The following is a 16,624-nucleotide window of genomic DNA, read 5'->3' on the forward strand; positions in this document are numbered from 1 at the left end:
CCCCCCCAGCCCCCCCTCCCCAAGCCTGTAGCGCTGCTGGGGGTTGTTGTGGCCGAAGTGCAGGACCTGACATTTGGCTGTATGGAATTTCATTGAATTGGCCTTGGCCCAGTGATCCAGCCTATCCAGATCCTTCTGCAGAACCTCTCTGCCCTCAAGCAGATTGATGCTTCCACCCAGCTTGGTGTTATCTGCAAACTTACTAAGGGTGCACTCCATCCCCTCATCCAAATCCTGGGCATCCCTGAGGGACACCACTTGTGACCAGTCACCAGCTGTATTTAACTCCATTGACCACAACTCTTTGGACTCGGCTATCCAACCAGTTTTTCACCCAGCAAAGCGTATGCCCATCCAAGCCAGGAGCTGTCAGTTTCTCTAGGAGAATGCTGTGGGCAACAGTCAGGGTAGACAACATCCACAGCCTTTCCTTCATCCAACCAGCGGGTCACCCTGTCACAGAAGGAGATCAGGTTTGTTCAGTACCATCTGTTGTAAATGCTGGGTTTTTTTCTGTCCACGCATGGCACTGTTTGCATCAAAGATCCAGCTACCATCCACACCTGTGCCATAGTGACGTATGTGTCCTTTCCTGTAAAACTTCTTTTCTTTCTGTTTGCCCCACTTTGTCCTCTGAGCTGAACTGAATTTCATGTGTATGGAAGCAAAGCAAAAATAATAATAGGTGTTGATTTTCGATTTGGTTATTTTAATGAACTTTAGGAAGCCTTGTAAGCTCGTACTGAAACTAGATAATCAGGAAAAAAACACAACTGTTTTCTACTCATGTAGACAAGGTCCCCTCTCCAGCTGGATTCTGTAAGCGTTAACGTTAGCAGGTTTCCATGGACAGTGTTGCCAGCTGAGTCACTTCAGCATTTTGAATACTCTAAATTACAACCTGTGTTGTTGTTGACTGGCTTTCACTTTTGTAGAATAGAATGTCCCAGGTCTGAGTTGGCTTCTTTCTTTCTATCATGTAAACTATGACTTAGGGTTGTCTTGTTTTTTCTGGTATCTTATACTCCCTACTCAGGATATGTAGCTATATTGATTTCTGGCAAATACCTGCATTTGTTATGACTTGAGCAGTTTATTCCATATGACTTTTTGATGAAGTATACAGAGTTAATTCGGGCTTCTTTCTGAATTCCTAAAGAGCAGGGGTAACTTTCATTTTTAAATCATTTTAAGTCACAAACTTTGGTACAGGAACAGGAGACCCTTTTGTTGTTTCAACTTCAGAAAACTATTATACCTGGTTCAAAAAGGGTTTAAAAAGTTAGTTTCTTCTGTGCTACAGAGCTTCTTCTTATTATTTAAGCAGTAACCTGCTAATATCCCAAGTAAGATATTCCAGCAAAAATACTTCATGATTAGTAGACAGTAGAAACAATAAAACCAGATTACGTGTGTAGACTTACCAGTCCTGCTGTTTGGGCAGGGATTTAACAGATTCCCAGACATCTAGCAGCTACTCCTGGAATCAGCAAATGCCAAATAAACTTGAGACAACTCTGCAGCTGAATAACAGACTCTCGTGTGTCCTGCTTTGCGACCTGCCGGTATTGGCAGATTTGCATGTCTTTTCACAGCAGTGCTGGGAACTTTTAATATTTTTTTCCATTTCAGGATGGAATTTTTTGGAGAGTAAAAAATGGCATCCTAGAAACACATTTGTTCGTTTAGTAGTTACTACTTCTTAATTTGATATAGAAATAGTGGATTTTTTCTGCCTTTTTTTTTTTTTTTTTTAGTCTCCACTGTTAGTGGAAAATTCACTGATAGTAGAGACTTCTATCTGCACACATCTGATGGAATTACATAGGGGATATTAGGAAGTGGCTGTAGGATTCTCCTCTCCCAGGAAATACTCTTGAAAGTTCCTGATATTTGGATCTGTCAAGGTGTTACAGAGGGAAAAGAAAATTTTCTTTGGAAATAAACCTGAAAATAATTTATGTCTTGCAGGGTTATTGAGTATTGTAGACAGATGTGAACTACCTCCAGAACTCAAATTAGTTTCGGGTTGTTTAAAGTATGTTTTAGTTTTATGCATATCATACCAGATTTCAGTTGAAGTTATTTTTAAAATTGCTAGGTTTTAATATCTGTCTTTGTAGCTGTAATGCTGCTAAATACTCTTGTATTCCAAGTTCATTGCCTTATTTTATTTCATAGCTGCAATATGTTCTTTGTATTATAATTGTGTCTTAGACCATATTCTTTTCTGGGTATTTGTGGTTTGCATATGATTATTCTTTATAAGTAAGAATTAATGTAAAGATTTATAGTTGCTAGGACATTTAATTTTCTACAAGATGCATTCAGCTTCAATTTGGAAGTGTCTTGAGTAACATAAGTCATAATTTATGACTTTTATATTGAGCAGCAATCATTTCTTTATAAACTATGATATAGCTTTGTTCCATTTAATATTATTTATTAACAGTACATAAACAATGCCCTTTAACATTGTGGCTTTCTCACAGATTTGCTGAAACCCTATAGCCTCATGTTACATTAAATTCTGTTTGGGAGGAGTAGAAGGGAAGGGGGTATTATATCCCTTTTTCATTTTTTCTTTTGGAAAATCTCTCTTAGCCTTATCTTGAATTGAGAGCATTCACATAACAAATCAAAGTCTCTACTGAAAAAGAAATCCCTTCATCCAGACATCTATCAAAATGCAGTCTGTGGTCTCAGATGCTTATGATAATTTCAGTTTTATTAAAACCAAACCAAAACCACTACCCCACCAACCACTTCCATGGGAATTCTGAGCAAAACCGCAGGCAAAATAAAATAGAAGGTGAATTTATTTATTTCTTTCCTCAGAAGTGGTGAGACTCTGAGATTCACATTTTCCAGGAAATCTATAGGATCTGAGCTCAAATCAGTCTGACTAGAACTACTTTTAGTTTATTTTCTAGTCTACAGTCTTCTTTTCTTTTTTTTTCCTACTAATTAGTAAGAGATGACCCCCCAAACTTACAGTTCCAAATAACAATCCAATAACTTTGTAGAATACATTTTGACTTTTTATTTGCAACGTAATGAAAATGGTGACTTTAAAAAATATATTTGAAGTCTGAAATTCCAGCAATGAACCATCTGCTCTGCCCTGGCGAGGCCACATCTGGAATATTGTGTCCAGTTCTGGGCCCCTCAGTTCAAGAGAGACCGGGAACTGCTTGAGAGAGTCCAGCGCAGAGTCACAGAGATGATGAAGGGAGTGGAACATCTCCCTGATGAGGAAAGGCTGAAGGAGCTGAGTCTCTTTAGCTTGGAGAAGAGGAGGCTGAGGGGTGACCTCATTCATGTTTATAAATATGTCAAGGGGGAGTGTCAGGAGGATGGAGCCAGGCTCTTCTCAGGGATGTCCAATGACAGGACAAGGATACAAACTGGAACATAGGAGGTTCCACAAAAATATTACGAAAAACTTTTTCACTGTGAGGGTGACAGAGCCCTGGCACAGGCTGCCCAGGGAGGTTGTGCAGTCTCCTTCTCTGGAGACATTCAAAACCAGCCTGGTCACATTCCTGTGTGACCTGCTGTAGGTGATCCTGCTCTGGCAGGGAGGCTGGACTAGATGATCTTTAAAGGTCCCTTCCAACCCTTGACATTCTGTGAGTCTGTGAGCTCTAGTGTGTTATTATATTGACATTTTGGCAGTTGTCAGAGAGAAAGGGGATGTGGCTTTATTGATCTCAGTAGAGTTCAGAACTGCCTTCCGTTTCTTCCACTGACAAATGTGTCTGACTCAATCTATATTTGTGTCATACTATTGGATTTCTGTGCTGGTTTCTACAATTTCTGCGTCTCAGCTTGAGAGAGTGAGAAAAATATGTACTAATTTTGTGAGGGGGAGGGAAGAAAAGAAATCGTCCCGGCCATATTTCACAATGATCACGTGTTTTCTAATTGAACAAGGGATTCTCATTGAATTACTTTTCTCCAGGTAGTTTCTTTGCAATGTTTTCTATTAGCATTTCCTTTCTTGATCTTTTAAAATCCCTTCTTAAAAAACATGTTTATTTTATAGTTGCTCAGGGTTATTGTTATTGAAAATGAATCTGAACTAAATGCACCAGGTATTTTATTTGTTTTAAAGATTAGTATATTAAAGTTTAAATATGAATTCTGGTACAAATAAAGACTACAAAGTATGTCATTTAGGGACAAATGCAAGATTTGGCTAAAATATGGTGAGATACACATAGCACCAAAAGTCATTGCAACTAGAAAAAAACAGAAAGAAATGAGAAGGATGGCAAAGGATCCTTATGAAAAATAAAGAACAATAATTTATGTAATAATTCTGAAGATACATGTAACAAATTTGATGTAAAATTCTGCACACAAAGTAGTGACGAACTTAGACCATTAAAAGAGATGTGATTTCTTGATGTTCCCACTGGAAAAGAGAAGTTGGCTTCAGAATATAATAACTCTGCTTTACATCCAAAACTACAACTTGTGGTTAAAATTTGTGGGAGTCATGCCAGCAATTTGTTGCATACCTATGATTAGTTGCAACATGGTATCAAAATCTTTCTGAACAGGAAGAAATTATCTGACTCATTAATAATTGCTGTCTGATCTTTTCACAGCCATAGATATCTGTAAAATGAGAGGGACGGGAGAACATCTTTTCAGCTAAACTTCCCACAGGCACATCTATAAATAGTGGTAGCTTGAGCAAAATTTATTTCTGAAAAGATAGTTTTCTCCTTTTGGAGATTGTCTACTCAGTTCTGACATAAAGCTGTAGAGGAAAACTAAGCAGAGAGAACAAAACCGAGAATTAAACTGAGATGTAGCATTACATGACTTGACATTCTCAAGAGGCTACTGGAAGTTATTGATTGACTCCACTACATACTAGAAGCTGATCGTTTGGTAAAGGGCTTTCCTGATGGGATTGTTAGAAAATTGAAGCATTTACAACTGTAAATATTTTTGAACTCATTTAAGGCTTAGTGACCTGAGGCACCTGAGCATGGTTAAACAACTATCGAAAGACATTTACAGTGCTTAGAGTCGGCAGAACTTGGTATTGATGACGTATATATCCGTGTGATTTCTCTTCTTCTGAGTTTAGATGATTTTATTGTGCCCTATTACTTATCTTACATGAATTGTTACATATACTAGCTGCTATTTTGACAGAAATGATTTGTAAGTTTCCAGGGCAAAGAGGAAGGATCAGAATTACTTGCAGGAAGGATGTACAAGGGGGAAAGGTAGCTGGAGGCTGAAGGGAATAAGAGACCTGCAGAGGTCAGGAATAGCATCTTCCTAATGCCCACATACCTAAAGTGTTGTTTCATGGCTGGTACTGTCTGTTCTGGTAACAGACACACACTTTCTTATCCAACCACATCTCCTTTTTTTTTTTTTTTTTTTGATCCAATGTGGAAACTAGAGACAGAAGCAATCCTCTGTCTCTTAAGCTCTGAGGAGAGAGTTTCATGTGGAAACTTTCTTTGTAAACCTCCTGGCGTGTGGAAAAGTGGGATTCTCAGTCTCACAGGCACAGATTGCTGGGATGAGAATGTGGATGATTAATTTGGGCAGCAGCTGTGCATAAGAGCGTTTTGAGGGTTGCAGAAGATGAGGCTAAAGCTGGAACGAGATAAGTCAGTGACTCCACTTTGGGATGTGCCTGTGTGCTCTGAGTCACCGGCTGAGTGTGCGAGGTGAGAGTTATCTTGGCATAAACTGAAGTGTTTCTTCTATTCCAGAAAATGAATCACCTGCTTCTGAGCATGTCTTTTTTTTTGTTAATTTTTATGAAGTAAACAATTTTCTGAGGTTTTAGTACATGCAAATACATGATTTTTACTGGCATAGCAGAGGATCTTTCAAGAGAAGGGATCTCACCTGTTGGGGCCAGTATTTTTTAGTCTTTTCCCAGAAACATGACGGAGTGATCAGTATGGTGCCAGAAACACTGTCCGGGTGACACTACATCCTTATTCCCAGAAGTATCACTGAGTAAAGACACTAATACAATCAAAACTGCCAGGTGATCTTTATTCTCAGTCTACTTCTGTTTATTCTGCTTACTTTGTCTGCTTCTAGCTTTTAAGGGAGAAATTTTGTTGTGTTAAAATCTGGAAAAAAGGAAGAAGTTAATAGAATGTGCTCACACTGGAAACACTGTGCCTGGGCCAGAAGTTGTCCTGGTATCAAGGAAGCTCCAAATTATTAGTTTTCTCTTTAGCTCAACTGATGAAAAAATTGTAAAGGTAATGGTTGAGAGGATCTGTTACATCAGAGAGGTGCAGTCTGGGAGGGGACTGGAAGTGCTGATAGAAGACCAAGAGAGCCTTCAAATTCTTCATGTCCTGATGGATGGTGCCACAGAGGTTTTCATGAAGCTTCCTGTGAGATACAAGATGCCTAGCAACCACAGTTAGTTTATCTGATCTCTTTTCCTGGAGAAGTTGTAGCTTTTTAGATGCAATTACTCACTTTCTATATTTTCCTTTTTGCATAAAAGAGAATAGATTATGTCATATGTAATTCACAGGTTATGTTGTAGATGTTAGCACAAAACATAAGCGGCTGGATTTGGTGCCTTGGGAATCTCATTAGGTGCGTAACTGGATCCCTCTTCACATCGCCGTGCGTTTGATGTGCTGTATGATAGAAGAGGAGCCAATCCCATGTCCACAGCTTTCTGTTTGACTCTCAACAAGCAGCTTAGACTTCAAACTTGAAGTCTCTTTTCCAGCTCATGTTAGTAGAGGTTATGCTAATGTTAACATGAGCTCAGGTGGCTGGCTAGACTTAGGCTGATCTATTATCTGCATATCAGCTTGATTCTGAGACAAATAGTTCAGGAGGCAAGAGAGATACCTACTACTCCTAAATAAGTCTATTAGGGAGGGAATTGGTGCTGACTCAGCTGAGCTGGGTGATTCCCAGTCTGACACAGGTAACCCTGCAGATGCTTTGCCTCTGACTCTGCATCTCCTTCCTTCGGTCCAGGCTCTGAGGCAGCAAAGGCAGGCACAGCATCAAGCCCAGACATGCAGCATTTGTCATCTGCACCCAGGCCTTGGTGGCAAAAGCCGTGGCAAGTTACCTTCCGAAGTAGATGGTCTCCTGGACAGGGTTTCCACCGCTGAACTCCACCAGCTTGTGCGCAGAGAGTTCAGTATTGCCATTAGGCAGACTCATTCCCAACTTTCAGTGACGTGGAAAAAAAATTAAACAGTAAATCTCTTTGTATTTTTCATTGTATCAGTTGAGTTTGCCTTTGACTTCAGGATTTCCTCGAGATGATGGTGACTTAGCCAGCTGCATCATTTGGATTTTGAAGTACTCCAGTTAACCTTTTTTGTCCAACATTTTATCATCCCTGTCTCAGAAGACAGTATACAACTAGCTGCGCCGTTTATTCAAAAAATATGTATCTGTGGTGCGTGATCAACTGAACTGACCAGAGGAGATGTTGACATACTAGGTTGCTGTTGTTTGATCATGAAGACCTGGCACTTGAGGATTCCCCAATAAAACCGTGGTTATGGAATCAACCTGTGATTTCAGTCCCACGAAAGCTGATCTCTTGGCTAATGGGTCATTTGGCATGTCCTGCCTTCTGCCTTCTCTCTCGAAGAATGTATTTGGGGAGGATTTTGGAAGATAATTCGTACAGCTTCTTTTCCCTTCCCAGATGAAATGAAAGTTTTTATTTTTCTTCTTTCCTTTTTTTCCTTTTTTTCCCCTCATAGCTGCATAGCTGCAATTAAATATAGAAGGCATTGGGAATTTTTCTATGTTAATTAATATTTTGTTGGATCAAGTCCCTTCTTTTCCTTATGATGTCTTTCGAAGATGTTTCTGTTGTGAGATAATGAGAACATTAAATTGTGCATATTTTTCATACTAAATATATTTGAACTTTTTTCAGGACAGAAAGTATATGGTGTGTTTTATTATCTAGTGTAATTGCCATTGTGAACTTTAGCCACTAGAGCTAATCAGTAAGTGTTTTGTTGTTACAACTGGTTGATAAGTTTTCTTTCAAGACATTTAATTCTTCCTTGTATTTATTTCTCTGGCTGACCTGACTTGCCTATGATATGACAAAGAAAAAAAGGGTGGTGCTACAATGCAGGGTAGTTATTTGGGTTTGTATGTAGCAATTTCTAGGGAGAAAGGGGTCAGGAAAAGAATCATTACAGTTCTTAAGATGAACTGATGTTACTGCATTATGTTCAGTAATTAGTTTTTCCAACATTAGTAGCTTTTGCATATGTCTGAGTAGGACTGATCACCTTGAGTTTTCTTTGTTTTCTCAAAATATTCAACTTATCATTAGAAAGAATCATTAAGACTTACCTAAGAATGTAAAAGTCACTGGCAGAGAGTAGCTTTTAATTAGAGGATATATAGTCTTAAAATTAAAAAATGTATTTTTATTATTTGTAATACTTTTGTGGGCTATTTACTTCAATTCCTTCTCCTATTTCCTGAAATTTGGCACTTCTTGAAGGATGGAAAAGCTTTTGAGAAAGCAATCCTTTTCTTAAATTTCAGAATAGCTGATTTAAAAAATTTTGAGGGATAAATTCTAAGTTAAGTTACTCATAGCAGTAGCTTTCTTCTGTATTATTATGTGTTAAAGTGGTCTATTAGTAGCAATGTAAGGATTGTCTGCACATGAGGGGAAAAAACTTGAGTGGGAAAGGAAAAAAGCAGAATAACTCTTCTAAGGGATACAAGCTTAAATAATCAGACACATCAAAACATTATTTGAAACAGATTTTTGGACCACTTGCCTTTTGCAACCATGAATGTGCTTTTCCATCTTCCTCATATTAGTGTGGGTGGAAAATAAGCATATTAGGTCTAACCTCTGCTCACCTTCCTCTTCCACGGTGTTTTTGTTCAGTAAAGACAGTGTGGCAGGTAGGCACGTTTATAAAACTTGGGGAAGATTATTTTGGATTAAATGGCTACTTAGAAAGACACCTACATAAAACCTTGTGTATTGTTATTAAGGGAGATGATCTGAGTCTGTTGTATAGGTTTATTATGGGAAAGATCCTTGCTAAATATTACATTTAATAATGCAATATTAAATTGCATTATTAAATTTAGTATTTAATCAGTCCTCCTAGTATCTTCAGGCCCAATCCAGAGTTAAGCCCTAAAACACTGGAACCAACAAAATTGTCTTTATAACTAGGCGGTTTTTTGACACCTATTCGTTCTTTGAATTTAAGTTAGCTGTGATATTTAGTCAAATACTTTACTTTGCAATGTTTTGTTTTTCAGGATGGGAAGAAGAAGTTTGACAAGGAAAGTGAGAAATATTATTCGATCCTAGAGAAGCACTTAAATTTATCAGCAAAGAAGAAAGAATCTCATTTGCAAGATGTAAGCACTAAACACACTGAGTTTCCCATATGTATAGAGATCATGATAACAGACTGGTTCTCTTCAAGAGATTCTGTATTTTGTTGATCTGAAATTGTGGTGATTTCTCGTAGTCCTGCTTGTTGCAAGTATGAATTCTTGAGTGGAATTAATATGACCCTAATAAGAGTTAAGATTTTTAACAAGGCAGCATTCTACATGTCCAATTTTGTGTACCTCACGTACAGCCAATGTCTATTGGTTGCAAAACCAGAATTATATTACTACAATAAAATTGCAATTCTCTAAGGTGTATGTGCGATATTTGAAAGCCAAATATTTGGGTTTTTTTGGCTACTTAATTTATTACTCGATGAAATTATGCTTCCATTTCACAAATTTTAGTCTGAGAGACTGAACTGAGAAGACTTTGATGATGCTTATTTTATACTGCTTTTTTGTCTTTTTCACCTTATTCGGAGATTGCAGCATCATGCCCTGAAATTGTATCCACAACTTCAGCTTTGAAAAATCTGGCTAATACTATGGCTAATACTTCTTTTATTACGAAAAAGCAAATCATGAAGACTTCTAGTTTAACAGGAGGATTCAAGGGCTTTTCAGTATGCTGGTAGAAATAATTAAGAAATAATTATTATTTGTCCTTGAGGCAAATTACAGTAAAACTAGCAATTTGATACCAGTAGCACTTGGGGATTTGTACTGAAGTAGATAAAAAGTATTCTGATGAGATTACACTTGCCACAGTGGCTCTTAAATCATGGGGTTTAGTTTGCAAATGGATTTTTCACAGAAGATGTAACTATCACTCATTCACAAATTGTAGGACATTTTTTGCGTGTTTACCAATAATACTATTATTTGAATTAAATGAAGCTTAGCAATTCAAAAATTATAATAATCACAGAATCACAGAATGTCAGGGGTTGGAAGGGACCTCTAAAGATCGTCTAGTCCAGCCTCCCTGCCAGAGCAGGATCGCCTACAGTAGGTCACACAGGAACGTGTCCAGGTGGGTTTTGAATGTCTCCAGAGAAGGATAATGCTTATCCTTCTGAATTGCCGTTGCCGTCTGTAGAATAATCATTTTAAATAAGCCATTAGTTATGAAGGATTGGTTAACTGTTACACTTGTATGTCAGTTGTACATGTACAGCTAGCAACTTTCCTAAATATCCTGTGAAGCAGTTCTGTTACAGGTTATGCACTAGCTGAGGAAAAAAAAATTGTCAAAATGTGGGAAAGTGAACTTAAGCACTAATTCACTCTAGAATAGAAACAAAATAAAATAACTAAAATATTTGGTCTTGAGACGTGAGAATAATTGCAATCTAAAACCAGCAACTGAAGTGAAAAGTAACAAAGTAACAACTGTGAATCTAATAAACTGTAGTAGAATAACAATGGATTTGGCTCAAGCACACAAACTAATGGAAAAGCAGAATAAGTTTTTCCACTGTGTCCTTACGTGACATCTCTGGATTTAAAAATCTTGCAACTGAGGCTGAAGATTTTTGCTTTTCTGGATGCTCCACTTGTGAAGCATCGAGGGTGTAACTTGTCATTTCTGTCTCCCCTGGTTTTGTGCAGCTGTAGGTGTGCTTAAGCAGGAACATAGACCCGCCAGAAGTGGAAGGTGCAGTAGTGGATCAGTACCAAAAATGTTAACTGGGGATACTTTTGACCTGTATCTGTATCGTAAATAAAAGGAGGCCAAGCATCAATTTATGGCCCAAAATCCGTGGTGATTCATCCAAGGTGGTTTGAACGAGCTGTGTTCACAGTGCAGATGTCCAGGACAGGGTTCGTAGGAGCAGCAGAGCCAGGGCACGAGCACGGAACCAGGCGGTGCTCGCACCTGGGGCTCTGGTGCTCGAGGCAAGGCAAGTCTTTGCCTCAGGCCAACATCAGTGCAGGAAGGCTGGGGAGGAGCTGCTTACAAGGGCGTGTAGTGACAGGATAGGGGGCAATGGTTCTAAGCTAGAGCAGAGTAGATTTAGATTGGATGTTAGGAAGAAGTTCTTTACAGTGAGAGTGGTGAGACAGTGGAACAGGTTGCCCAGAGAGATGCTGGAGTCTCCATCCCCACAGACATTCAAGGTCAGGCTTGATGGGGCTCTGACCAACCTGATCTAGTTAAAGATGTCCTTGCTCACTGCAGGGGGATTGAACTAAATGGCCTTTAAAAGTCCCTTCCATCCCGACACATTCTATAACTCTGTGATTCTTGCATTTAGTGAGGTGACAATAGCATATTTTAACTGCTACTGTCTACACTGAACAATACTTCTTTTTTAACCCACTGTTTCTTTGAATTATTAGAATTTCTCAGTACCTCATCACATGATGTGAGTTAGAGTACTGGGATGAGCAAGGAGTAGTTGTCACACTGTACTGAGCTATATTGCATACTTTGAGTACAGTTGAGAGCACCTTAATTAGATATCTGAGGTTTGATGATCTGAACATATTCTGAAGAGAGTGGTTTACATATATCCATCTAACTGAAATTTTTGAACATTTTAAGGGCCCGCAAGACTGCTTATGCAGTGTACAGATTATTACACTTTAACATCACAGAATCATAGAATGTTAGAGGTTGGAAGGGACTTTAAAAGATCATCTAGTCCAGCCTCCCAGCCAGAGCAGGATCACCTACAGTAGATCGCACAGGAACACGTCCAGGCGGGTTCTGAATGTCTCCAAAGAAGGAGACTGCACAACCTCCCTGGGCAGCCTGTGCCAGGGCTCTGTCACCCTCACAGTGAAAAAGTTTTTCCTCATGATTTTTGTGAAACCTCCTATACTCCAGCTTGTACCTGTTGCCCCTTGTCCTGTCATTGGACATCACTGAAAAGAGCCTGGCTTCGCCCTCCTGACACTCCCCCTTGACATATTTATAAACATGAATGAGGTCACCCCTCAGCCTCCTCTTCTCCAAGCTAAAGAGACTCAGCTCCTTCAGCCTTTCCTCATCAGGGAGATGTTCCACTCCCTTCACCATCTCTGTGGCTCTGCACTGGACTCTCTCAAGCAGTTCCCTGTCTCTCTTGAGCTGAGGGGCCCAGAACTGGACACAATATTCCAGATGTGGCCTCACCAGGGCAGAGTAGAGGGGCAGGAGAACCTCTCTCGACCTACTAGCTACTCCCCTTCTAACACACCCCAGGATGCCATTGGCCTTCTTGGCCACGAGGGCACATTGCTGGCTCATGGGCATCCTGCTGTCCACCAGAACCCCCAGGTCCCTTTCTTCTACACTGCTCTCCAGCAGGTCAGTCCCCAAAAGCATCAAAAAGAAACTTCATAGCACTGTCTTTTCACTGCCTACAGAAGTCCACCGTGGAGCAGAAAATGGTCATAATTGAGTGATGTGAAAAAGTGAATAAATCCTTGATTTTATTTCTCCAAAATCTTTTCCAGAATCAGGCATAAATCAAATATAGAGAAAAGGCTTCAGTCTCCAAGTTTTTGTGGAGGTCTGGTATATATTTTAATGATATTGTACATGAATGAAAATTCTGTTCACTATGACTACATATCATACAAATAGAGACCCAAAATCATATCCATCAAATCTTTTTTTTTTTGCATGCAGTTTGAAGTCACAGAAAAGAAATATGTGAAAATCCTTTTCACTCTTGAAACTTGAAAATCACTTTCAGAATAGTTCTTAGAAATCTGAATCTTTGGTGTTCCCAAAAGTTTGTAAACTTCAGCAGAAGGTGTATTTTGGAAATTATTAGTTAGTCCCTGTACAGCAGTAGTGATCATGGCTTTAATTTGGGAACCTATCCATATTTGAGATGGCACTTGGTTGTCCTAAGTTTCATTACAACTACAATATGCTTCAATGCTGTTTAGGATAGATATGGATTTAGTTAGGAATGGAAATACTTTTTCTGAATCAAAGCCTGATAGAGCTCCTTTTAAAACCGGACTCCGTTATTTGCTTACAATCAAATATAAGAGCCGAATTCTGTCTTAAGTGCTTTATTGATGACACTCCTGAGCAAGGGCTTGCTAGGTCGTGTCCCAAAGTGGTGGCACCTAGTTCAATTCAGCTATGTAGCATTGGCTTTGCAATATATTTTTTGTGAAATAAACCTGTTAACATGTTGAGTGTGAAAGAAAACAGCAGCCAAATGCACTGTATGAACGGCACACGGTAGAGTTAATTCGATGGTAAGACACTTCCTAATTGGAATTTTGAGTGCTTGGTTTCTGCTTCATAATAGTAGTATGTGTACTTAATTTCTTGATTAGTTTTTTGTAGGCATGAGAAGGAAATGCTCGTACTGGACCATTTGAAACATCTCATTGGGGCACATGCTTTGAAGTGGTGTGAGAGCACTGTGCTGGGGAAGGGAATCGATGTTGTTAAGAGTCTGTGCAGCCAAATCAGGACAGTAGCATGTCCTTGACTAAAGAAGAAATTTGTTTATATATGATGTTATTGATAACCAAGTCCTGCCTAAAGGAAAATACTGACTTTTTGCATTTGTACTGTTAAAACTTCTAAACCTCTTTTATGACACCTTTGCTGGTTTGATGTTTACTTTCAAGGAAAGACAATATCTAGCTTTTGCAGTTTTCCCATATTTGTTATTTTTAATGCCATAATTGAACTAGAGAATGTACAGAAGTACACTGTTACATTTTAACTGGTATATGTCAAAAATAGCTGAACTTGTCTTACTCGTGTTGTTGATACTTGATAAAATTTCTTTTTGACCTAAGAGCAAAACCTAACTAATGCAGCCCCAAGGGGATTTGTTCGAGAAAATTATTGGTTGCACGGAAGGATAAATTAAAGTGGAATCTATTTAAGCATTATCCACATCCTACACTGCTTGTCTGGTCCTTCTCCCATGGCTTGTTTAAACTGAGGATAAAAGCCCTTTACTTTTTATCAGCTGATAAGAATTAATTCTTCAGCTGTTTAGGCAGAAGACACTGTTTTGGTCCTGGATCTTCATGTCGGGTGGTATTATTCAGGCACTTCTGACAAGAATTGCCTTGTAGTTCTGGCATTTGAAAATTAAAATGTGAAAAATCATTGATTTATGAGGTAAAGGAGTTAAATATGTTTACATTCCAAGAGCCTCAAGTGACTCATACTGTGAAATAATAAGTTGCAAGATGTCATCGCTAAAGATGGTCTATTTAAGAATGAAAATACCTTCTCGGGAAGATATTTGAAGCTGGGAAATAGATATGATTTCAGTGCATGTGATACTCAAACATTTCAATAGAAATAATTATCTTTTTGACACTTTTTAATTTCTATCTTTCTCTCTTCTATTTATTTATCTAAACTTGCAATATACCAGGGACAGAGTTCCTGCTGCCAGCTTTGTTTCCCTCCAGGCTCTCTTGAAAATGAGAATATTAAGGTGCAAAAAGAGAAAGGAAACCAAAAAACCCGAAAAGGATGGGGCAAGAGGCATGAGGCTATAGTGTGTAATGCTACCGTCTTAAAATTGTGTTTAGCTATTTTAAATATGTATTCTAATTTTCAGGAGGAAAACTGAACCCCATGAAGCTTGTGAAATATTTTTGTGGAATATCTGTTTGTTAATGATAAAATCTGTTTTTAAAGGAATCATGAGAGTGAATTAATGTCTGTATTACATTTTGTCTTTTAGGCAGATACACAGATTGACAGAGAACATCAAAACTTTTATGAAGCATCATTAGAATATGTGTTTAAAATTCAAGAAGTACAAGAGAAAAAGAAATTTGAATTTGTAGAACCTGTAAGTTTTATGTTTTATTTGCTTTAGAATGCATGCAATTAAAGCTGGAAATCAAATTTACAATAACTATTTTTACTTCCTTTTTAAATTGTGATTGCAGGTTGGTTGTACATAGACGGACATTAAGATCTTAATTTGGGCACTTTCCATGTTTATTAAAGGATTATGTAAGAGTATCATATCTACTGTGAAGTGAAATGTCTGATGACTTGGAGTGTGCATAACATTTGAATGGGACATGTAATGTTGTGTCTGTGCAAGACAACGGATGTTACCTTGTATTTACAGATGGGTTTTGGATTTAAATATTCCGTTTAGGCTTTTTACAGATACATTTTTTCAAGTTAGACATGAAGTAAACGAGAAAATCAGTTTTTCTATAGGATTTGGTATGTTGGTGGTTCTTTTTTTTGTTCATGGAGTCATTTTCTTTAGTTTACTTCACACTTAAAAGAAAACATATGTTGATATGCCTTAAAGAGGAAGATAAAGTTGTATTTCAAAGATAATATTTAGATCTGGGATTTTCTCCTGGGCTGTATTTCTGCCCCCCACCCCTAACTTTCTCTTCTGAGTCAGTCAGTACCAAAAGCTGCTTCAGTATGATGTGCTAGCAGTTTCTCTGGCATTAGTAGTGTTACTACTCTTCGTGTCATACAGGACTAGCTTGACAGTTGCCTTGTTTAATTAGTACCTGTAGCGCTTGACAGAGAATTTCTCATGTCGTCTGTCCCTTCCCGTTAAGCATGCCGAGCTTAGCAGAGCATCAGTTGTGAAAGAGGAATATGACAAGTAAATTTTTTTTCTCTCTCCACACCATCTTCCAGCTTCCTTACAGCTAACCAAAGCAGCACTCTTGACTGTGAAACAGGTTGAATTACATCTCTAACACCTGATGTCACTAAGAAGAGCTCCTCAGATGCCTTCTTGCCATGAGAGGAGGATGTATTGTATAGTGAATGTTTGACATTGATGCAAGCTAATGAACCTGGATTCAGCAAGCAATACTTACAGAAATCCTATCTTTATGGCATACAACTGCCAAATCTTAGAGACTAAAAATTTGCTCGGATTCATAAATAAGAACATTTTTCTACCTGTCACAGATTAATCCGGAGTGTCTCTCTGTCTACTTCTGCAAAACTCTCACATCCTGGAAAGATCTAGCAATCTTGACCTAGCTCTGACCCTGGGATAGCAGACTTTATTCTCCTTTAAAGTAATAGAAACTTCATGCATTGAGAAGACTTTGTACACTGGGAATTATAATCATGCAATTGCTTGTACGTAAAATATGGTATTTTCCATCTTATGTTCTAGACAGAGAGGAAGAATAAATTTGGTTTTATATGTTTTAGCTGGAGATACTGAGCTTTCTCCTTTTGGCTAGGAGCAGCTATGAATTACTGAAATGAAAGAGCAATTTTTCAGTTCATCAGTGCTGATAATGAGCAAGCAAGAAGGGG

General features: G+C 38.4%; 1 protein-coding gene across 1 annotated transcript in view; it reads left to right on the plus strand.

Moving 5' to 3' along the window:
• Window positions 1-15,158, plus strand: part of LOC104277630 (rho GTPase-activating protein 42-like) — a gene marked incomplete at both ends in the record, with an annotated part of 76,917 nt that extends 61,759 nt beyond the window's left edge. The window contains 2 exons of the mRNA XM_009874323.1: window positions 9,298-9,399; window positions 15,048-15,158. Coding sequence (XP_009872625.1) covers window positions 9,298-9,399; window positions 15,048-15,158 — 213 coding nt within the window. The remainder of the gene's footprint in view (window positions 1-9,297; window positions 9,400-15,047) is intronic.
• Window positions 15,159-16,624: the final 1,466 nt, after the last annotated feature.

Source organism: Apaloderma vittatum, unplaced genomic scaffold, assembly GCF_000703405.1.
Source record: "Apaloderma vittatum isolate BGI_N311 unplaced genomic scaffold, ASM70340v1 scaffold12590, whole genome shotgun sequence".
Taxonomy (NCBI): Eukaryota; Metazoa; Chordata; class Aves; order Trogoniformes; family Trogonidae; genus Apaloderma; species Apaloderma vittatum.